Source organism: Lygodium microphyllum, chromosome 2 (assembly GCF_053477565.2).
Source record: "Lygodium microphyllum isolate KBCC chromosome 2, Lygodium_microphyllum_v1.1.10, whole genome shotgun sequence".
In the NCBI taxonomy this organism is placed as follows: domain Eukaryota; kingdom Viridiplantae; phylum Streptophyta; class Polypodiopsida; order Schizaeales; family Lygodiaceae; genus Lygodium; species Lygodium microphyllum.
In genome coordinates, this window is record NC_141136.1 from 3,153,759 (window position 1) to 3,178,875 (window position 25,117).

General features: G+C 41.2%; 1 protein-coding gene across 3 annotated transcripts in view; it reads left to right on the top strand.

Moving 5' to 3' along the window:
- Window positions 1-25,117, top strand: part of LOC148039427 (ubiquitin-protein ligase) — a 230,060-nt gene that overhangs the window by 151,371 nt on the left and 53,572 nt on the right. For all 3 annotated transcript variants that reach the window (XM_087690579.1, XM_087690587.1, XM_087690593.1), the window contains 8 exons: window positions 12,193-12,229; window positions 12,343-12,512; window positions 20,947-21,523; window positions 21,669-21,932; window positions 23,053-23,198; window positions 23,296-23,619; window positions 24,435-24,678; window positions 24,763-24,818. In XM_087690579.1, coding sequence (XP_087546705.1) covers window positions 12,193-12,229; window positions 12,343-12,512; window positions 20,947-21,523; window positions 21,669-21,932; window positions 23,053-23,198; window positions 23,296-23,619; window positions 24,435-24,678; window positions 24,763-24,818 — 1,818 coding nt within the window. The remainder of the gene's footprint in view (window positions 1-12,192; window positions 12,230-12,342; window positions 12,513-20,946; window positions 21,524-21,668; window positions 21,933-23,052; window positions 23,199-23,295; window positions 23,620-24,434; window positions 24,679-24,762; window positions 24,819-25,117) is intronic.

Sequence of the window (25,117 nt, forward strand, 5' to 3'; positions counted from 1 at the left end):
TCATTTGTAGCTTGATATGTGTCAAAACCAACAAGAGATATTTTGATTTTTCATCAAAAGTCACATCCCTACTATCAAAGACTTTCTTGGAAATAGGATCATATAGTTTATATCCTTTGCTCTCATTGTTGTATCCCACAAATATGCACTTGATAGCTTTGTTGTCCAACTTCTTTCTCAATGCTTTGGGAATATGAGCATATGCAAGACATCCAAAAGTGTGAAAGTGGCCAATTGTAGGTTTATGGCTGTTCCAAGCCTCAAAAGGTATGACATTTTTCAATGCCTTGGTATGGCACCTATTCAAAATGTGACTAGCACACATAACTGCTTCCATTCAAAAACCATGTGGCAAATTTTTAGCATCAACATACATCTGGCTATCTCCATGAGTGACCGATTCTTCCTTTTTGAAACCTCATTCTGCTGTGGAGTATATGCACTAGTATACTGATGGGCAATGCCTTTTTGCTTGAAAAAATTATTCAACAAAGAAGCCATGTATTCCCTCCCTTGGTCTGAATGGAGAGTCTTAATCCGACAGCCAGATTGATTTTCCACAAGTGCAATAAAAGCCAAATATGCATCATATACCTCTGACTTTTTCACCAATGAATAGACCCGACAAAAGTGAGTAAAGTCATCAATGAAGGGGATGAAATAATAGCATCCACCCAATGACTTTGTTTGCATAGATCTATATATATCCGAATGCACAATTTCTAACCCGGCTGTTGCCTTAAAAATAGCATCACAAGAAAAAGAGAACCAATGCATTTTTCCCAAAATGTATCTCTCACAAATATGCTTAGGAGGTCTCTCTAAGAGAGAAACCATCTAACATCTGAGTATGTTGTATATGCATCAAACTACCATAGTTAACATGCCCCATGCAAGCATGCCATAACTTTGTCTATGACAGCAGGAGTAATAGTAGATACCAAATAAACTGATTGATCAATCGCATAAGCATCTAACTCATAGAGCCCATGACATAATGTGCTAGTGAATACCAAAGTCAAGAAATTTTCATCATCAAATGTGACTTACAGTCCACACCATGCTAAAGAAGAAAGTGATAATAAAATCTTCTTTATCCCTAGGATATATAATGCATCCTGGAAACGGAGAGTGTAGCCATCAATGGCTTTCAAGATAATCTCTCTAACACCTCTAACATGATAAGATGCATTGTTGGTAGATTTGCCAATAGGAGCTGCAACAACAGAGGTAAATAAATCCATGCGGGATTAATGTGCTTAGAAAGCACCACTGTCAAAGAACCAAGTGCTAGTATCCCCTCTGTAGAGCTGAATGCTCTATTTGCCCAAGAAGAATCATAATTGCAAGTGTAAAAACAATAGTCATGGTCAACAACAAAAGATGCGGACTCTATAGCAGTAGAATGTGCGTCTGAAATAGACATCCCGAACTCCTCGTTGGCAATGTGTTTCTCACATTCTGTGATGTAATGACCTAGCTTTTTATAATAATGGCACTTGCCCTTTTTGCCTTGCACGCCCCCTTGCTTCTTGTTGCTTAGTGAAGTGCTTGAACTTCTAGAACTTTGTGGAGTATTCCTAGACTGACTGCACTTGCCCTTGTATCTTGCCATAAAAGCTTGTTTTGAGGCTACAATATCCACCACACTGTTCTTCCTTGTTTGCTCTTCTTCTAGTAGTGAACTAACTAACTGAAGAAAGATAAGTGACTGCGGAGAAATTCTCATTGTGAGATTCAAGGCCGTGTGAAAGGCCAAATAAGAGGGTGGCAAGGAATTCAAAGTAGTAGAGATTATTTGTGCATCAGAATAACACTCATCTATATTCAACTACTTACGCAAGTCTTGAATTTTGTTAAGATGATCTTGCATGGCATCACCTTCATCTATCTTCATATTTTCAAGCTTATTTTTCAAGAAAGAAATGCACATCTCATTTTTTCCAGCAAACATTTGCTCAAGTGTGAGCCATGCTACTTGTGAAGAAGTAGACCGTATATGTGGGATTATGGACCACTGAATTGCCAATGCAATCAATGACAATGCTTGGATATTCGGAGTGTCCCAAGCCTTATATGCAACTGTTCTTTGGGGAAGTGGTTGAGCTGGAGGAGGCCTTTGACCACATCGTCCTTGGGGAGGGGTTGCAAGAGCCACAACTCTAGGACGTGCTTCTTCACTACTAACATACTATCAAAGATTTTAGCAATGAGCACATTCTTCATCATGAAGGACCATAGAGAATAGTTATTGCCCTCCAATCTATCCTCTTTAGATACATAGGTGAATAGATCACTTTGTCCTTGATTGGCCATGATAAATGGGAAAAACCCTAAAGAGCGAATTTGTGAAATATATAGTGCTTTGTTGGCACACCAAAGCTTATAGCAATCTGAGATGTTTGCTCTACCCTACATTTGGTGCCTCCACAGGTAGTGTCAAAGAGAAAGAGTAGGACAGCTTATTACCCATTGATTGCTTGCTCGAACCCTTGCTTCTTCTCCTTCACTTCAGCCTCTAAAATTAGCCTCTATTAGTGATTTGACGAGATTTGTCCAATGTGCTGAAATGCCCATAGATTTCAGTGAATAGCACGCTGTACAATGCATAAACAGTGCTCAGCAGCACAAAAAAATGCAAAAACCCCAAAATTTAGATGTGCACAATTTTTGTCAATTTCAGATTGAGTCTTTAGTAAATGTGCGAATGTTTGCCAAGCATGCAAAAGCCCCAAATTTTCTGATCCGAATTTTAAGAAATTTTTGCAATGTTTGCCCAAAAGCACTCCTTGGAGTAGAAATGTACGTTCCTGGCAAAAGCTCCTTCCTGTAGCTCAGATTTTCCAAATAGAAATAATAAAGTATACCTGTCATCTTTGAGACAAGAGCCAGGTCAATGTTCGAGCTGCTTGAGTTGGCAAGCGGTGTCCAAAATGAGGTGAAGGAGCTGGCACGAGTGTCGGAGGACTTGACGGAGCTCAGACAGCAGCTGGTTGGACAGAACAGGGCGGGACTGACAGGTGATGGTGAGCGTGGTGCTAATAGTGCGATTGCTAGGTGAGGGCATTGCAGATTGGAGCTATAATTGGCATTGGTTGGAGTTGACATCGTTTGAGCTCACGACGCTGGAGTTGGTGATGGTGGGACTGGACAGGTGTTGGCGGCGCTGGTTGGACGAGGGGGTGCCTTGATGGCGGTGCTGCAGGTGGCAACTGTTGGTGGTGCTGCAGGACTGGGCAAGGCAGAAGGAGTTGAACCTCACAAAGTTGGATTTGATTGACAGCTTCGAGAAGTTTAGCTGGATCATGCTGAGCTTTGATACCAAATGTTAGAATGAGGGGTGGCAGCTCTCAGTTGGAGACAAAGTAGACAGTAGAGGGAGTGGGAGTGAGAGTGTAGGCATAGCTTGACACACGATGCAATTTCCAAGCGTGTAAGTGCGGTAAGTGACCGAACTGTGTAACATAAACACACAAATAGAGAATAATGTGACTTGGGGAAAAAACCTCTCTTATGGAGAGTAAAAAGTGCCCCAGTGACCTATTGTGGATCATTGACAAGATCCTGAAAATCGTATTCTAAGTGACATCTAGGCTTCTTTGGAAAATATCACTCTCCATTGGCATGTTGAAGGATGGAATCACCGTAAAAACATTCTTAGGTGTTGGCTTCTCAATTTGAAAAACAAAATCCCGCTCACTCCTATGAGAGAAGGCACAGGGAAGGTAGTCTCCACCACCAAAAGAGAAGACATTCGGGGATATTGTGGATTTTGTGGATTTTGTGGATTGCATCATGACCTTAGCAAGACAGCCAAAGAGGTATGAGAAGATCTTGATACGAGTTTCAGTGCATATATAAACAATTGAAAATCATATTTGAAAATGGAAATATATAGCATTCTCAATAATCTCTTGGACTCCCTCAAGCAACATCTAGATAGCCGCAGGCTTCTTTTTGAACTACTTGCCACATCCACAAGTCATCTAGGTGATGGAAAGAAAAAGGCTGTCCTTCTTAATAGTCTAAGAAAAGAAGACAAGTTCAAATAGACTGTTAAAGCCCACAAGGAAACATTAGAAATGAGCTGGAAGGCGATGGTTGCCATTCTCATGGACAAAGAATTGTCAAGCAAAGATATTGAGTTGATCCCCGGTGCCTTCTACACTAAAAACAAGCTGCCTAAGCTCACTTACTGCAAGTGTATTGATCATACAATTAACCGATGCTGGAAGATGAAAGAAAAGTAATAGGAAAAACAACATGCCAACTATGTAGCCGCCACTTACACGGATTAGTGATGAGGACTAGCTTGCTTGGATCTTTGACAAATCACTAACAATGCCATTCAATCATTGTTTGTTGACAATGGTGATCAACACAGGTTTCAACTACCCATGACCCAAAGGGGGGTTTGTTAGGACTTGGTTATTTTATCACATTCATGTGTAAATACACCTTAGTGTGTATTGAACACCTACACCATTGTGCATTTAACAAGTATCAAAGGTTTGGGTGAATATCTAGACCTATATAATGAGCCCTAGTTCTTGTACATATGTATCTTCTATAACATCTAGCTGTTCTATTCAATTTTGTTTTATATTTGCAAGAGTTCTCTCATTTTGGATAGACCCATGTGAGATATCATGGGATAGCACTGATCTCTATGTCAGTTTCATGTTGTATTATATCCCTAGCACCTTTTTTAGTATTTCTGGTTGCTTGTTGTTTCCTAGCTAGATCTTTCCTTTTATATTACAGTCTCTTGATTCTACTTGGAAACATGACAGTTCCCTGAACTTTAGATGTATCTAGTTCTGTCTCATAGGATGATTTGGTCTAGGGATGGTACTACAACTCTCTGCCTGTTATCTTTGCACCACGTCTGCTTGTCATCTTTGTGCGAGGTTGCTGCTCTAGGCGATCTTCTAGCTTGCTGCTGCCAGGTTGTCACTCCTGTCATCGGTAGTGCCATTTGTTCCAGGTGTTGGGACCAGTACCCCCTGAATCACCTGCTTTCACAACCAAACTGGTCTTCTCTGCCCATCGTCATAAGTCCTGTCATGTCCATCACAAAAGGCCTGATTTTGTAGGCGATCAAAGACTGCTTAAGCTAATTTCAAAAATTAAACATTAAACATTAAAATTAAAACATTAAACCAAGATTGCTTACAAATGGGTTGCAGGAACCACACCTTGTCCACCTCACCACCATGGAGTTCCCCACCACTACACCTCCCTCTGCCCTCCACAACCAACCAATCAAGGTAGCTTCACTTGCATGTGTGTGGACGTGCTGTAGTAAATGAGTTAGCAGCAGGAATTGTGCAGCAGCAACACAGGGTCTGTTGATACAGATTTTCAGCAACAACAAGTGGTCTGCCAACTAGAATGGCAGGATCATCTCCTGAGAGACCTCGCACAAGAGGAGAAAGACAATATAACAGGGTGTGGAGCCAGTACAAACATGTAATTGACTTGAATGCACAAAGTTGCATAAACATGCTACATGAGATTTCCAAAATGCAGGACAGTGAGTTGGAAATAAATCAAAAGCAAATGAGAACATGTATAGACAAAATGCTTGGCACCATGTAGGAGGCTAGGATGATATCACATAGATGCTATCAAAATGTAAGATAGAAATGGAAGGACAGTTTTATGCACAGTTTGTGTCATGGAAATAGGACATTGAAAGGGGCATGCTTCCATCTCTTGATGTCATTCAGCATGACGGGTCTCATGTTGGCATAGAGTTTGGTTGAGCATAGATAAGCGGTCCATCTCGGGGGCACCCTCTTCAAACATGTCTTCACGATCCTCTTGGGCTGACGTTCATTGAGGCACGGGAGTCCCTTATTTCACACTGGAAGTCCTCTTGGGCCTTTGCTTTACCCTTGTGGCCTGCCATCCCAAGTGCCGTCTACCAGACCCCTTGTTACAAAAATGGCAATATCTTGAGCTAGGAAGCTCCAATCGCCAAAATTTTTGATTCAAATTAAAGCTCTTGATCCCCTCTATGAGGCTATGTAAAAATATCTCTGACAGTAAATGATCAGGGCTTTGCTGTAATCACTTTTTGTGGACTGACTGTATAGGATTGCTGCCTGTCCCACAGTACACAAGGTGCAACTGCCTCTGATGAAGGTGACGCCTGCTCGAGAGAGACTTCAGATGGTGAGGAACTTCCCTTGTAGCCAAACGCAAGAAGGTGGAGCTACCAGAATGGTGGAGGATGACGCCAGATAGGGTGGATGCCGATGCCAAGAGAGTCTGGACTCCAAACGCAAGATGTAGAAGCATAGAAGATGTTGTTGCCAACAATGGAGGATGGATGCTAGCTGAAGAGGAGCACACTACCACCATAAACGCAACCAACTGGAGATGAAGGCTGGCACTAGGAGAGTGTGGAGATGGTGGTAGAAGAGGAGAGAGAGAGATGATGGAAGAGAGTGTTAGAAGATTGACAAAGAGAGAGTGGGAGTGACGGATTGAAGGATTAGCTGTGTCAAATGAGTGGCAGAGGCAGCCTATAAATAGGCAAGAGACTGTCTAGGGTGGTGCCTGGAGGAAGGGTGTCGGTTGTCTAGGGTGGTGTCCCGCTGTGGGCACCGAGCCTCTTTTTGGGGCTGTCCACTGTGAAACCCTAAACGCAAAACGCAAAACCGTAAATGCAAAACGCAGAATGTAAAACTGCAGATAAAGGGTTTCTTAACACCCCCTCTCAAGCCCAAAAAGAGGAACAAGAGAAGAGTGAGGTGGAGATGCAATGCTACATGTTGAAGAATGCTCATGTAGCAGGTTTCACTTGGACAATGTTCCTTGTGGGAAAATTGTTCACTTGCTGAAGCGCCCTAGTATAAAGATAATGAAAACATGCAATAAATAGGAGGAATGTTGGACTTTGTGTGGTGCCGAGAACCATAAGGATATGCTGGTACTTGATCTTGGGAGTTGCCTCCATGCTAACCAAGGAACGAAGAAGATCCACCTTGGAATTTGAGAATACTAATTGAAAGGAGACCTTCGAAGATAGTCAGGAGAGTGAATGAGCAGTCGAACGCGAAACGCAGAAGGAATACGAAGGCGTAGTCACCAAGTCGTTGCTGAAGATCCAAGGGTCCCAATCTAGGTAGATCCTCTAGATCTTGGGTATGAGGAGAGGAAATGAGTGCTCAAAGAAGAGCCACTCCTCGAAAGTGAAAGGTGGTGGTGTGTGAAGAACTTCATGGCACATAGGATCCCTCTCTAAATCGGTAGGAGTAGAAGTAGGAGCCTGCTTTGAAGCCAAAGAAGAATTGGAAGCCCCCTTCAAGGGCGAACTAAGAAAATCCCTCCTTGAATCCCAGTCTAAGAGAGAAAGGGAATCCAACCACTCATGGCTCATGGACTGCGAAGCATTTGTGAGAGTGGAGGTCAGGATCGAAGCTCAACACAGAAAACAATAGATAGTAGAGAGTGAAGCACGATACCCAATGCAATAGATTGAAAAAGTGTAAACTGAAAGTACAAGGTACAACTCTTAAACCTTAGGGTTGTAGGGGGGTGTTCACACCCGAACACGGTAAGTGCCTGTAAGTGTGTGTCATAAGCACATACGAAATAATACCATAAGTCTGGGGGGCAAACGACATTTGATGACTATGGCATCAACAAACACACCATCGATGCTTGTTGACTTCGATCTTTGCTTCCCACCCCCCCGAAGTATATGCGTCTCCCACCTAGCACTTCCTGTGCCATGTCTCCTTTCTGGGCCACAGATATCGTTCTGCATCGGTTATCGAAGTATTATGCTCAAGGCAATAAGCCGCAACCAACACGCACTAAGTCCTTTCGAGCACACGGAGACTCTAAAACCTTACAAGGCAATAAGCCCTCCTAGAGAACACCCCAATGCGCAGAGGTTTTCTGCACCTACTTCCGAGTATAGTGGCTTCCACGGGCCACATCTCCTCCACAGTCCACTCTCCTAAAAGCGCGTGACTGTTCCCCACCCTTGGCTCATCCTGAGCCTCCTTCTTCTCCACCCTCTTCCACTCAAGTTTAAGAGGCCACTTCTGGGTACTTTACAACTTATTCTTCCAAGCCCCAAATACCTTCTTCGGTGGGACCATACGCCTCACCTCACCCTCCCTTGGATCTCCAAGGAGTGTTTCGATGGAGCAAGCACCACTACCCTCATAGGTGTTTTCGGCTCCAACGGCAAGGCATACCTACAAAGCCCGAAATTTTCCTTTTGGGGGGGGGGGCGAATTTTGGAGGGGGGGGGGGGGGAAGGGCGCGTCGCGACATGGCGTGTTGAGGGGGGAAGGGGGGGCCGAATTTTGGAGGGGGGGGGGGGTGAAGGCAGCAGCAGCAGCCCTGAACGCAGGCTAGAAAACAGCAAATACAAGAGGAAGCAGCTGCCAACTAGGGTGTTGATGCAGCGGAAGAAGAAGAGAAGTGGATACCGAACGCGCCACCGGTTTTTGCCTTCATTGGAGTGGAGGATCTTTGCCACCGTTTGAGTAGATCCAGCTTTGATACCATGCCAAAATGACTAAGTGACTAGAGAGACAATAGGGTTTGCGAGGGAAAACACAGTGTGTATGGCAAACATAGAGAGAAAAGTAACACAGAAGATGATGAAAGATGAATCATGTTGATGAAGTGAATTTGATACAAGGGTGCCGTAGCACAAAGGAAGCCCTGGAGTGCAGGAAGACTGCCGAAGAAGCCTTTGAGTCTACAAACGCAGAATGAGGAGGTGTCGCCTGGAGCAGGGAGATTGCTGTCAAAGGGTGAGGAGCCTTTGAATCTGCAAATGTAGGGATGAAGAGTAGTACCTATGAGTAGGGAGACAACTGATGAAGCCTCTGGCTGCAAATGCAAGCATTATTAGGTGATGCTAGGTGCTGGGAGTGATGCCATGTGGTGAGGATGAGCCAGATGCTGAAAATGTAGACGAAGAGAGCCTTTGGGAGTGAAACGCCAGTTGTGGAGTGACGTCAGAAGGGTGGGAAGCAGCCAAGAACCAAATGTAAGGTGCAACTGCTTGTGATGAAAGTGATGCCTGCTAGAGAGAGACACCAGATGGTGAGGAACTTTCCTCGCAGCCAAACGGAAGAAGATGGAGCCACCAGAAGGGTGGAGGATGATGCCAGATAGAGTGGATGCTGACGCCAAGAGAGTGTGGACTCCAAACACAAGGTGTAGGAGCACAGAAGATGCTGTCGTCAACAATGGAGGACGGATGGTAGCTAAAGAGGAGCACATTGCCACCATAAACATAGCCAGTTGGAGATGAAGGCTAGTGCTAGGAGAGTGTGGAGATGGTGGTAGGAGAGGAGAGAGAGAGATGATGGAAGAGAGAGAGTGTCAAAAGACTGACAAAGAGAGTGGGAGTGACGGATTGAAGGATCAATTGTCAAATGAGTGACAAAGGCAGCCAATAAATAGGCAAGAGATTGTCTAGGGTTGCGCCTGGAGGGAGGGTGCCGTGGTGCCCCACTGTGGGTGCCCAACCCCTTTTTGGAGCTGTCCACTGTGAAGCCCTAAACGCAAAACGCAAAACCCTAAACTCAAAATGCAGAATGCAAAAGGCCCAACTCGTCTCTTATTCCTTCCAAAGGTGCATCTAAGTTGGAGCATTGTACTAATGAGATAAATCACCTCTCACTTGCAGAAAGACTTTGTACATGGGACACAACAGAAAGTTCAAACTCTTCACAATCAAGCCCAATGGTAGGTTTGTACAATCTATTTTGTGTGAGCTTGATTTTGTCGATACTACTCCTTTTGTTATCTAGGAACGAACTGTTAGTCACCATCGAGACCCAGATTGGTAGTGGTATGGTTTTGAAGAAAACTCTATGTTCAGAGATGTTCCATACAATAATCCTTCATCCTCTGTTTCATTTGAGTATGAGTTTGGTGCTTTCCATTTATCTTTACATTTTCTGCCCTTCCCTCCTACATTCACTTAACATTTAGATTCTCCTTCTTTCAATGAAATCCTTACTTTAGATTTGCAATAGCTTATGTAGTCTTGGTGCACATTGTCTTTTATGCACTTCAAGTTTTTAGACTATCACTAGACACTCAGAAAGTATACCACTTTGCATCTTGGCACATTGTTAGCGAGAATGCCACCCTTTAACACTAGGACTTACACCCACCCGCAAGTGCATTACTTTTTGCCCTTTGGTCTTGTTATGTGGGAAATCCCCATGATGTGTTGATAAGTCAGCTGCTTCTTTAAAGAAAACAAGGAGTGGAAAGGAATCAACTCCACATTTAGACCCAATTTCGCCTTTCTTAACTGACCCTAAAGAGGGACCAAGTGCTGATGTCAATGGTAAGTCTCCTTTGAGGGAAAAAGGGACTGGTACACTCACACCCTCACAAAGACCCTCCTAGCACTTCTTGCCAAAAAAGGATATGTTTTGTACATTTTGTTAGACGCCTGGCCATGTAGATGAGAATTATTGCTCAAGGGCCAAGGGTGTTAGACCCACACTCAAAATTACCTCATTCCCAGCTAAGGGTCTTCTACCCACACCAAAGCTGAATCCAATCCCTATTCATAAACAAATCTCAGCCTTTTTTGACCACAAGTAGGTGGCACCAATTGATTGTGACGATACGGAACCCGTGTATGTGGCTCTGATACCATATGTGAGAGTTAGCTGGCTGTGGAGGAGAGAGAGATGAGAGGTAGTGATGAACAATAGACAGTGTGAACTGAAGAGAGTGTATTAGCTCAAGATTGCACAATAGAATGAAGGTACAAAGCACAACTAAGGTCTAAGGTTTACCTAACCACACATTCACACCCTAACTAGAGTTCGGTTAATTTAACTCTAGAGGCTAGTGTCACTACGTTTATTGTCCTTGACATACTATACTTTTGCAACTTTAATAAGTGTCGACACCACACAAATTACATTGGGCACTACCCAAAATTGGAAAATTCTAACACATTTGAGATTCTTGCTCCTTTTTTGATGCACATTTTTAGCAGAGCCATACATGAAGGCTTCCTAGTGAGTTGGACCGAGCATACCATTGCACCGCTATGTAAGAGTGGGGATCCTATGGTGTCGGAGGACTTCAAGATGATAATGATATATATGCTTGCGTTTTAGAACATGAGCTCAGTACATGGAGAGTGACATGTATATAAAGCACAAGGGTATGGAAGCTTCAAGAGAGGGTTCACTATGCTCGATTATATAGTGACCCTTTGAGCTAATATAGAGGAGGGTAGGGCACATGGGAAGAGGATTTGCTGCTGCTTTTTGGATTTCCATAAAGCTTTCGACATGGTGCTTGGTGCTGGGTTCATGTAGTGACTACAAGATATTGGCACTCGAGAGGAGCTACAATGGGGGACTATGCCTTGTATGAGTCAGTTAGAGGGCGGTTATGGGCTCTAGGAGGGCTTTCTGATATGCTGAACTGTACCATCTGGGTGAAGCAAGGGTATCCACTTTCACCTACTCTATTTGGTGTTTATGTCAATAAGCTTTTAGATTATGTGGATAGATTAGGGAAACCAGTTGGCAGGGATTTTGATACCCATCCTGTTGTATGCAGATGATGTGGTATTGATTGTGGAGTCTCGTGAGGGCTTGGAGAGATACATTGATGCATTGCAAGCATTTTGCATGGATAGGGGATTGATAGTGAAGCTTCAAAAGACCAAAGTAATGGTGTTTAATAACACACAAGCCTTGGGTGACTGGAGTGGGGCATCAATTTATTCTTGGAGGGAATATGGTTGAGTACGCTAGAGCCTATGCATACTGGAGTGTCACATCTACAGGACCTGCATTTTCATCACGAGAAGCAGCAGTTGATAGGTTAGATAGAGGATATGCAGCACTTTTGGTGCTCTAAGATGTAATCTTTCTAATCACACAAAGAGCTTTTGGTGTTCTAAAAGTGTGCTAAAACTTTGTTGGGTTTTGAAGGATTTCATTTCACTTAGATTTGGAGTAACAGCTGTTTGTTTGAATCTGTGGAATCAATGAATATAAATACTTTGGAAGTATGGCTTGGAAAACAATACTGCTTTTCACATCTGATTCTTGATTGCTCCATGCCCAATTAATAACTGGTGAGATGTGTGCCTTTTACCCATTAGGGATTTTGTATAGCTTTTCACTTTTTGAGTTAACAAAAATGTCATGGCTACTTGGACAGGTTAGACCTTTGTTGCTACCTGTCGATTTTGTCCTAGGTTTGTAGGTCTCCTGTTGCTTTTTCATTGAATGAAAATGACTAGTTCTTAATATTTTCAAGTTTGTATTGTGGGTCTTATCACCATCCTTGAACCTTTGTAACTTTGTGCAGAACATCTTTATTTGCGTCTTCCAGCAAGAGTATTCTATTCTGGGAAAATGGAAGGGCATGGGTATGATGAGTTGATTTTTTCAATTGAGAAAGCTGGGAGGAAGAAGCCTTTGGAAGTCTTGGATGATGAAACAGACGAACTTTCACCAAGGATAACAGAACATACTGTGGTAAATACAACACCTTGTAAGTGCAAATGGTAGTCTATCTATCTGTCAGCAATTAATGTTCGAACATCCTTCTGATTTACTGCAATTTCCACTGATATGATTGAAAATTTTATGACATTGCACCCTTTCCACTTGTACTACAGAGACAAATGTGCTGTTAGTATACATATAGTTACAAGTTTGGACCTTGTATTACACCATTGTCTGATAATAAGAACTTCAGCTTTAAGTTTAAGGGTCAACCATTGAAGAGTAGTCTGAGTGCATCAAATTCTTACTTATATAAGCAGGAAATCACTTTGTAACAGTGGCCCTGAGCATTCAACTGTATGTATCAGTTTAGAGCATTGGAGAACATGCATATAGTCCAGTTCTGCCTTTTGGCAATAAAAAGGATGCCTAATTGTATCAGTCTCAGAACACTAGAAGACACAACAGATGAAACACATCTTCTGGAGTAGTTTAAAGGAAGTTGCTAACAGCACATTTGGAACTCTATGAAATCAGTAGAAGACCTCTTAGGGCTGTCTAGGGGACTGGGGTGTTTGCAGTGTACAGTTCATGGGTGTTTGGCACTTTTAGTAGGGCTTAGGCTGGGCACCACTTAGAGCAGCCAGGGCAGCACATTTTGGTGTTGTGTGGCCTCATTCATTGGTGGATCTGCCGACTGTAGGTCCTGACTCTTGTCTGCTAGCCAATCTGTTTTTCTTAGGTGGCTCTCAGTGCTGTATATATTCACCCTCCTCCACTTTCTACTATTATATCACATCACCTGGAGAGACAGAGACGAGAGACACTTCTGGTTATCATATGTGTTGGTCTGTGAGGTTTATATTGATCATTCTCATGCTTCAAGTTTTGGATTCCATTGCCCATTCATTGTTCCTTCTTTGAGTTTCTGTGTTCTCTCACTGTTCATTGTGTCAGTGTTTATGTTTTTTGTCTTTTTGCTTTTGTTCCCGCGTGCACTCTCTCATGGCATCAGGTAGCTAGAATCTCAAAGATTGAAAGAAGAGTGAACAAAGGTTAGGGCAAGATTGAGGACTCAATAGTCTTTATCTTCTTTGTCATTCTTCTTTGTTCTCCTCTCACACACATTTTTTTTTTGGTAATATCCAGTGCAGTATATTCATGTGCTCACAAATTTACAAGCTGGGGACCCCCGGAAAAGGGGGCTATCCCAAACTAACAGAAACATAAAAAGAAAAGCTCACACACACACACACACACACACACACAGAGTTGAGATATAATAGTTGGTAAGTATCTTTTGGTTGACTTTTCTAAAGTACCTTGAACCTTTACATCACCTTCTCTTTCATTATTCCACACAACTAAACGGTACTATACTAATAGCTAATATAGGTAATAGCTACTCCAATATATCAATACTCCCTTTGAAGCTCAATATGAGCTTGCATATGAAAGGATCCCAAAAAACTTCTGGAGTACTAGACTTATGAAGGGCTCCCAAAGACTTTTCATATCTATGACCAAATCCAATGGTGGCCTTCACATTATGCATGATCCTTCTAATTGCATTTAATCGATCCCCTATCCATAATGTTGCCATCCTGGTTTGCATCAGTGTATCCAAATAAGGTCGGTGTAGACTCCTTTTCATATCTTAGACCAAATCCAATGGTGACCCTCACAGTGCGCATGATCCCTCTATTTGCATTCAAATGTACTTTGCATAGCTTCTATATAAATTCGCCTATCATCCCATTGGATAGCTTAAGTTTGGTCTAGTGATTTTCACGTAGATCAAACTTTCAACTATCTTTCGATATATAGTAACATCCTTTATGTAATTACCATCATTCATGAACTAGATAGTCTGATCAAATGGAGTGCCTACCGACTTGTAACCTATCATTCTATACTTCTCAAGCCTCCCTAGTGCACATTGTGCTAATCAAATCCATATATCATAAGGGAGTATGAATTACTTTAATACCCAAGAAATATCTAAGCTGTCTCAAATCTTTGATATGAAATCCCTTGTGTAGGCTTAGTCATGATTGCAATCTCCTTGTCAATACTTCATGTTATAATGAGATCCTACACATAATTACTACAACAACCATTCCTTCCTTTGTGTGCTTGACATGGAGTGAGTAGTCTGCCACATTGTACTGTCTTTTTTTTTTCCTTTCTCTCCTCACTTGGATAGATTCGCCTTTAAGTGGGAGGTTGTTGGGGGTAAAGGCACCTCTGCCTAGCCGCCCGTGTATTATTACACTGACAGTACCTGCCATTGCACACTGCAAGTGGTGGGCACCCGTCACCGTCACTTTATTCTTTATTCTTTTAGTGACAGTTTGAATAAAGGAAGGCCCAATCACACATTGTGATTGTTGGAGTTTCCATTTGTGTCTCTCTCTCTTCTTGCTCTTGCTCTCCGCCACAGCTCACTTCCAAGCAAGCTTTGATCCTTCTCACCTTTCATGGGACATGTGGTGCTTCACAGAGTAGCAAGAAACAAGGGGGCATGCAAGACAAGAAGGGCAGGTGCTATTATTGCAAGAAGGCAGGTCACTACATCACAAAATGTAGAAAGTGCATAGTGAAGGAGAAGGAGTCAGGACGTGTGTTTCTGATGCACCTTCTACTGCTACTGAGTCTACGTCTTTTATGATAAACCGTGACTATTGTTTTTACACTTGTAGTTATGACTCTTCTTGGGCTGATAGAGCATTTGTTCTTTGATAGTGGTGCTTCTAAGTATATTACATCCCGTAGGGATTTGTTTTTCTCTGTTATTGCAGCTCTTGTTGGAAAGTCTGTGCAGTATGCAAACAATGCATCTTACCTTGTTAGAGGTATTGGGAAGATTATGTTGATAGCCATTGATGGCTCTATTCCCCGTTTGCAGGATGTATTATTTGTGCTAGGCATAAAGAAGAATTTGTTGTTCATTTCTTCTTTGACAAAGTATGGTATACAAGTTACATTCGATGATGATAGATGTATGGTCAGAGATATAAAACTTATGACTTTGGTTTTGACTGTCACATTATGTCATGGACTATATGAGTTAGATGCTTAATCAGTTGATCAGTTGGTCTATCTAGCATTTACTCTTCCTTCTGCTATGTCACAGGCACAGTTATGGCATACTTGCATGGGGCATGTTAACTATGGCAGTTTGATGCTTATGTAGCGTATACAGATGCTTGATGACTTACCTGTCTTGGAGAGATCTCTTGAGTATATATGTGAGGGATGCATTTTGGGAAAAATGCATTGCTTTTCGTTTTTTCGTGATGTTACTTTTAAGGCAATTACCAGATCACATATTGTGTATTCGGATGTATATGGCCCTATGCAAACAAAGTCATTGGGTGGTTGTTATTATTTTGTTACTTTCATGGACAACTTACTCGTTTTTGTTGGGCCTACTTATTGGTGAAAAAGTTAGAGATATATGATGCATTTTTGGCTTTTGTAGCACTTGCTCAAAATCAATTTGGTTATGGGATTAAGACTCTCTGTTTGGACCGAGGGGAGGGGGCATGGGTACATGTCTTCCATATTGAATAATTTTTTGAAGCAGAAAGGCATTGTCCATCAGTACACTATTACATATACTCCACAGCAGTATGGGGTTGCGGAGAGGAAGAATTGGTCACTCATGGAGATGGCTAGATGTATGTTGAAACCAAAGAGTTTACCACAGTTTTTGGATGGAAGCAGTTATGTGTGTTTGCCATGTTTTGAACAGGTGCCCTACCAAGGTATTAAAGAATATTATGCCTTTTGAGGCTTGGAATAGCCGGAAACCTTTTGTTAGACATTTTCGTACTTTTGGGTGTCTTGCATATGCTCATATTCCCAAGGTACTAAGAAAGAAGTTGGATAACTGGCTATTAAATGAAAATTTTAAGGGTATAATAGTGAGAGCAAAGGATATAGATTGTATGATCCTGTGTCTAAGAAAGTATTTGTCGGTAGGGATGTGATTTTTGATGAAAAATCAAAATTATCCCTTGCTGGTTTTGATACATATCAGGCTGCCAATGATGTATTTGAAGGGATGCTGCCCATTTCTTTCAGTGATACATTTGGAGTTGCAACAAGTGAACTTAATGTTCAGCCAGCTGTTCCATTGGGTAATGCAGAAATTCAGCCTATGGCTGATCTGAATATTCAGTAAGATGCTAAATTTGAGGTTCATGAGGAGCTTGTTACACAATAAGAAAGCTAGGAAAATGCCTAGATGGCACCTATAGACTATGAAAGATAGTCATTCTAGAAGAAAAGCTCATTTGCATGATGGTGCTAATACAATGGAGTTTGTTATGGCAGCACATACAGTTGATGAGGAGCTTGAATGTTTTGAAGATGCACAACATAGTGTGCATTGGATGGCAGCAATGCAAGATGAATTTGATTCTATCATAAAGAATCAAACATGGGATCTAGTGACGCTGCTTGTTGGGAAGAAAGCCATTGGTACAAAGTGGCCCTATAAGTTGAAAAGGAATGCAGATGGGTCCATTGATAAGTATAGAGCGAGGCTTGTGGCCAAAGGCTACGCACAAAAGAAAGGCATCGACTATGAGGAGACATTTGCTCCTACATCCCGTATGACTACCATTCGGTCTATGGTTGCTTTGGTAGCCCATTATGGTTGGACTGTATGGACTGTGGATCAACTTGATATTAAGACTGCAGTTTTACATGAGGAACTTTAAGAAGAAGTGTATGTACATCAGCCCATTGGTTTTACAGTTGAGGTATCTAAACACTTGGTATGCAAGCTGAAAAAGGCATTGTATGGTTTGAAGCAAGCTCTCCGAGCTTGGTATGCAAAAATTGATTCCTTTTTACCCATGCAGGGTTCATTAACGTCTCATTAGAGTCTACACTTTATGTATGGAAAGAGTGGGGATCCTTGCTAGTCATATGTCTTTATGTAGATGATCTTCTACTCACACGGACACATGTTGATCAAATTTGAGCATTCAAGCAAAGTTTGTAGCAAACTTTTGAGATGTTAGACTTAGGGCCTTTGCACTATTATTTGGGCATTCGGTTCATTCATGATGCTAGAGGCATTGGATTGTCATAGTCTAGATACATTGGTGGAATTTTTGAGAGGTTTGGCTTATAAGATTGCAAGCCAGTTTGCGCACTAATGGAACTTGGACTCAATCTATCCTTGCATGATGACAGTGATTTGTTTGATGTCCATATGTATGCTCCAGTAGTCAGATGTCTCCTTTACTTATGCAACACAAGGCCAGATATTCAATTTGCAATTTCAGCCTTCAGCAGATATATGCACTGCCCATGCATGTCACATTGGCAAGCTGTGAAGTGTTTTTTTTGCTACTTGTAGGGTACTAGGACTCTTGGCTTGCTTTATGCCAAGGGGGGACCGTTACACCTACATGCTTACAGTGATTTTGATTGGACTGGTGATTATGATTCTTGCCACTTCACTAGTGGTAATTGTTTGTTTCTTGGCTTATCTTGTATCTCTTGGCTTTGCAAGAAACAATCCATTATTGCCACATCGTCATGTGAAGCGGAATACAAGGGAGCTTTCACTACCACAGTTGAATGTGTATGGCTTAGATGCCTATTGGCTGATTTGGATGTATGTGTCATGGAGCCTACTCCTTTGTTCACTGACAGTTAGAGTGCTATTGCAGTGGCATGGAACCCAATGTTTCATGCACACATGAAACACATAGAGATTCACTATCACTTTGTTAGAGAGAGGCTATATGTAGGAGATATCAGCCTTGTCTACTGTTCTACCATCAGTAATGTGGTAGGCATCTTTACCAAAGCTCTTCCTTATGAAAAATTTGAAGCATTCCGCAATGCTTTAAATTTGATCTCCTTTGGTGGATGATCGTTGTATATTGATCTTTCTTCACTCTAGGGGGATTTGTTGGGTTTGATTCATGCCTACGCTCATAGAGGAGTGTATGTGATCCTCGGTAGCACAATGGGGCACTTTTCTGTCCTTATAAGAGTTTTTTTCCCCGAGCTTTATTCTCTTTTATTTTATGTCCCTATGTTATATAGTTTGGGTGCTTATTGTGTTTTACACCTGTTGGGTGTGAACACACATTAGCAACCCTAAGGTTTAAGAGTTGTACTTTGTACTTGCACATTACACTCTTTTGATAATTTCATTGGGAGTTGTGCCCCCTACTCTCACACTCTCTTCACTATCAACTGTACTCTCAACTGAGCTTGGATCTCTATGCATCCTCTCTCCTCTCACAACATATCTTCAATATCTAACACATGAGTTTTCTTGGCTGAATATTTTTCAATCACCATAATCATCTTTTTCTTTCATATGAATCCATATAAGCATCATTCTTTGGCTTATGCACATGATTCATACTCATTAAACTTCACATCCTCACTTATGTAAACTTCTATTGAAATGGAAACATAGCATTTGTACCTTTTTCTCTCATTTGGATAGCCAAGAAAAAATTATTTGACCAACTTGGGCTCCATCTTTTTTATATTAAATTATTTGGGACATGAGCATAGCATTGGTATTGAAAGACCTTAAAGTAAGCAACAATTGTTTTCTTCAATACATCGTCTCATAAGGTGACATGTTGTGTGTAGCAATTGTAGGTGTCGTCTTCATTATATGAATCGTTGGGTGTACTGCTTCAGCCCAATGAGTGAGTGACATATACATGTGAATCATGCCATTCCTACTTCAGCAGTAATTTGATTCTTCCTTTCTGCTATCCCATGTTGTTGAGGTGTGTATGTGTAAGTAATTTGCCTCTTGATGTCATAATCCGATAAGCAGTCATTAGATTCATGTGAGATGTACTCATTTCCATTATCCGATCTGAAGCATTTTAAGTGTGTCACAAACTGCTTTTTTGAGCTTCAAAAACTTCTAAAAAGCTTTAGTTTCATAGTGCAAAAGTACACCAAAGTCATCCTACTGAAAGGATATGAAAATAAAGTAATACCTTGCATAGCCATTGAATGGAACATTCTAGTAAGGTCCCGATATCTCTGAATGAACTATTTCTAAAGGATACATGATTCTCCCCCTCTTTGGAAACCGCAATAGATTGCCTTGGAAATCGCCAAGTCTCACTAACATGATCATAATTCACACATCCAAGATGCAGTAGACCATGAACAATATACCTTGTTTGTGTTTGTTTCAGCTTTTGCAAATTTACATGTCCAATTCTCCTATACCATAATTACATTATACATGTCCTTATTTTGTGGATGTCCGTTGTCAACATACATGTTTAATGAAACGATTAAAGTTCGGCCTTTGGCAAACAATCAGTTTGCCTAGTTTCTCATTATGAAAGTCGTCAATGAGACATCCAAACCTGTTGAATTGTACTTGTGATTCTTGATCAGCCATCTGACCAACTGATGCAAGATTCTTTCTGATTGTGGGGACACATACAGTACATCACCAAGGTTGTTTTCTATACCATCCTTTTTAAAAAGTGACATACTCTCAATATATGTAATCATATGCATTGTATCATTACTAGTGGCTATTTCTTTTGTATCAAAATATTTTGCACGATTTGTCATACGATCCATGCTTCCTAAGTCCAACCACCAATCATCATCATGGGATAGTTGTGCATGCTATCAAGTACATGCTCCATAGCAAAAAAAAGGTGACCTCTAGAGGATGATCAATGGTCCACCTCTCTATACAGAACGATCACTATTTTAACCACTTGCATAGTGACCATACCATGTCTTTCCTCTTCGTCTATATAAATTGCCTTGCTCATGGAAGCATTCCCTTTCGAAGTGACCCATGCTGTCCACAATAATGGTATTTATGGTCTCTCTGTGAATGAGCAGCACATCACAACCATGGAACTGTGCTCTTTCCCTTTCTCTAGGCATGTAACCTGTGTGACCTATAGCACCACAAGCTATGAGCATGAGGAACTCCTCTACGAAAGATATGTGAGCCTCTACCACTGTAAGGATTACCACATCCATACTGACGATGGACAATTGAAACACGTACTTATTTGCCGCTAGAAGTTTTGAAGCTATGTTTCATCTCCTTTGTCAAACATAGGCAAATGAACTCCTCAAAATTTGGCATTGAGGTATCATGAATTGAAAGAGAGGTATTCAAAGACTTGTATTGCAGTCTCAAGCCATTTATAGTAATTGATACAGGATCATCAACATCTAGTGGAACATTAATCAATGCCAAGTCTTCTGCTATTTGCTTAATTTCTGCCATGTGGTCACTTATGCTTTTGTTTCCTCTCCAAGCTCCATGCTATCACTGCTATTGGAACAAACAAAAGGATATTTATTGTGAAGGAAAGTTTGTGACATTGGATGTCTAAATCGGGTGGTCTGTGAATAGAAATCTGAAAAGCATGTTTAGGTTAAACAGCAGTCTTACTAAACTTGTCATTTTGTGCAGTGCTTGGATTTTGCAGGCTGCCAGCAATTGACGATGGCAATGTTGTTTAAAGCTGTGCTGCAAACACTGAGAAGGAAAATGGATGTTGAGTTGCGGCTATATATGGAAGTTGAGGAAATTGTCCAAAAGTGTCTTTGCAATGAAGGCATTCATAGCCTCAAGAAATGTTTACAACCGAATGAAGTGGACACACCACTTTTTGTTCCTGATTTCTGCAAATTATTGTGTGTTATAAATCTTTGTGAGATCAATTTTTCGAAGTGTTGGAGGCTTGAGCAAGAGAAGCTTGTCCTATGGATCATGCTTGTTTGTCCAAATTTGAAATCTCTCAACGTTTCAGACTGTCCTCAGCTAAAAGTGAACATCTTGATGCAAGTTTCCCCTTCATGCAAGAATCTTGAAGCTCTGGATATTTCTTTGTACAGTGGAAATGCAATTGGTCAATCAGGCGGTGCACAGGCTGAGACAAAGAGGTTGAAGCAAAGAGAGGACAAATTGATAGAAATTTCCTATCATCCTCAACACTTGTTGACAAGCCTTACAAGTGTTTCTTTTCAAGGTCGTAGGAGCTTAACAGGTATTCTCAAACCTATGCTCTTTTTTCTTCAACCAATATTCCAGAAAGTTTGAACTGATCTTGATATGCACATTGCAAAGCTAGATCATTTTATTGCAGAATGAGTTGATTATTGACCACTTCCATGCCTATGTGTCCTGTACAGATGCTGATCTACAGTGTGTCGCAAATTGCTGCCCTAACATTCTAGCTGTCAACCTTAGAGGGTGCTCAAATCTGACAGATAGAGGAATCTCATTGTTTTTGGCCAGGTTTGATCACTTCAGATCCTTAGAAGTGGCTTATACTGAATTTGGACAGCTGTCCATAAGCACAATCCTTCGAGGATGCCCAGAGTATAGCGGAATTCCTGTTGATCTGGGAACTCAGAATTGTTCCCTTTTAACCCTAGATTTTGAGGGTTGTCAAAGTAAGAACCTGTCCTTTACATTCAATTCAAAATTGACTGTGAATCAAGTAACAATGGAATTTTTCATTCAAGTTTGCAAATAAGATATTTTTCTTCCAATATAGAATATTTATCAGGAAAGTTTCCAAGCCATTGGATGTAAAGAGCTGCATGCATGTCCTTGTTATCAACACTAACTTGCTACTCGTACAATAATATGATTACAGAACTTCTATATCTGATAGTTTGCTCCCTCTGACGGTGTGATCATAGAGGTTATTGGTTTATGCCAGTGAACTGCAATTCTGGCAACCTAGGATCCTGATGTTTATCACCTTTTTTTGTAATTGATCCTCTTTTCCCATATTTCCAGCTGTTTTGACACTTTTAATGCTAGTCCTCTTATTCATCAAAGGAATGCCCTGTTTACATTTGTATTACTAGTCCCCTTATTGATCAAAGGGATGCCCTGTTCATGTAGACAGTCATCTCCTAAACACCAATGGCTATGCATTCAAAACAGAAATCTAGACAGGTAAAAGTTAAGGCACCTGTTTACTTAGTTTATGCCCCCAACAAAAAACTCATAGTTACATGTTCTCTTTGTGCTCCCACAGTTCATCCTTTCCTGCTTTGCATATCACTCTTTACACCACCTTGAAGTCTAGTGGTGTAATACATCCCATGCTCTCATATCCAACCCCACACAGATGCAGTAGGGATGTATTTGTAATTCACCTTTTTTAGCTTAACACATGCTACTATGGATCCTCCTCATAGTGACTTATCTTTCAATCCCTCACACACCTTTCATTGTCTGCTATTAACAGTTCCCAAGGTTAATTGGGCTTTAGTGCTTATAACTTTGACTTCTCAAACCTGTTCATTTCAATTTAAAATGATAAGATTCATTGTAGCTGTTATCTAAATAGCACTCTTGTTCTTAATAGGGTCAGTAATTTCAGTCTGTAGCAACTATGCACAGATGCATTGATAATTCTGTTGTTTGTAACTAGTCTTTGCAAAACATGATCCAACTATTCATGGTTACTCATTCTGTTGCTAGGTTTATTTAATAGTTTAGCCTATCAAGAGATAAGAGCTCCCGAATAATTTCCACCTTCTATACTTGCATGTGCAGATTTGGACTCCATACATCTTTCCAAGATTTTGCGTGTTGCTCATTTGTTGGTTCATTTAAATTTGGCAATTACAACTCTGGATGACAATGTTATTGTAGCATTTAAAGGAACTTCTTTGCAGAGGTTAGATGTACGAGAGACACAGGTTGATAAACATATTGGCTTTTATATAGTGATTCTCTTTATGCCCTTATGTTTTAGCATGGTGTTCTCTTTCTGGAAGTCTAAGTTATTTTCTGCAGGTTTCGCATGTTGGACTGGCTCATGTAATCCTGAGAAATCCGAGTCTCAAAGTTCTTAACATAAGGGGATGCAAACCAAGTGTAATAGACGGGGACTTCTTGCCAGCAGTTTCTTTTTTGAAGGAGGCATTACCAAAAGAAATGGTTTTTCAGGATCTGGCAGTTGGTTGGGGGTTTTCTGATTCTACTTTAGAGACTTGGAAAGATTCTCTTTTCCACTTGCGAAGCTTATCATTTGGGTTGGGTGCAAGAATCTCTGATGAGCAGCTTGTCAATCTTTCACAGATTTGTCCATCTCTTGAACAATTTTCACTATGCTTTCAGGTAATGGAGATGATAATTAGGTGGATCAGGAATTTAGTTAGGTTTGAATAACTGGGTGGATCAGGAATCTATAGAGGAGGATGCTATGAGAGAGAGAGAGAGAGAGAGAGAGAGAGAAGCAACAAGTAGCGAGGGGCACATTGCTTAAAGCGACTTGTCAGCAATTCTGCCACCTGCACCAGTGGTGTTAGAGATAGCTGCACCTGCACCCTTTTCTCCTAGGCCATCCTTGACCAAGGCAGTTCAGCCCGTTCCCCCTTCCCCTTTGTCATCTATGGTAGTGCTAGGTGGGGCACCACGTTCGCCCAATGTCTAACAAACAAAAAAACAAAACTCCCACAAAGAAGTTTTGGTATTAGTAGTTATATCATTAGCTTTGCACTGACACCTCATCTGAGCAATAGTGCAGGAGATGCCACTTCTCTTCACTGTGTAGCAGCTTATTTCACTTTTTTTGCTCTTCAAATCACAGCACTGATTTCAAGCTCTGCTGTGGCTTCTGGTTGCCCACTTAAGCCCTGGAGTTTTGATGTACTTGCATGTTGTAGAAAGAGCCACCAACTTGAAAAGTAAAAGAAATAGCACCATGGATTCAAAAAACTATGCTCAACCGGGAAGTATGGGCTTAAATTGCATGGAAAGAAAGCCCTCCAAAGTCTCTATAGAAGTGAGAGGAGAGACTGAATCAAGAAGGATGTAAAAGACAAACTTGGAATGACACACTTATTATGATTTTTGTGCTTTAACTTGCTCATTTTAGTGTGCCAAAGACCTTTATACATTTGAAGGTGACCCTCATTAGTGTGTGATGGCAGGTTGCCTCAAGTGAGAGCCTTATGAACTCGCTACACAACTTACAAAATATTCGGGAGCTTGTACTTGATCACTGCTTGCAGGATGTGTCTCCAAGTTTTGCTAGAGACATCACCACTAACCTAACATCTTTGACGATAAAGAGGGGAGCTGAGTGGATGACAGATGAGGATTTGTATCTTCTGAGTAGAAACTGCCAAAATATGAGAAAATTATCACTTGTTGGGTGCAAACATCTCACAGCAAGTAAGATGATGTTCAAAAAAGCTGTAATCCTGATCGTCGTATGAGCCACATTAAAACTGATTTGCTTTGGATTGTCCTTTTCAGATTCATTAGATACCATTAGTTGTCAATGGCAAGGGATGCTTCAACTGCAACTCGAGGTGCTCTACTGGGGTTTTCAACTTTGATTGGATTTTGAGTGCGCAGTTCAGAGTGACTTGTATAATTGTCATTTACTTTAACTGTTGTTTCTTCTCTTTCCAACAGGGAAATCCAAATAAAACATTCATGCCCTGATATATTCTTCAGTTTCTGACTAAATAGCCAGAGTGAAGAGATTGTATTTCTGAACGAATAGGTCATAGTTCATGCTTCAGTGTCTGCTTATGCTAAGGGATTAAGGATTCATGATATGATTGATTGCTCAGACTACAAGACCTTTATTGCCATTCATTGGTAA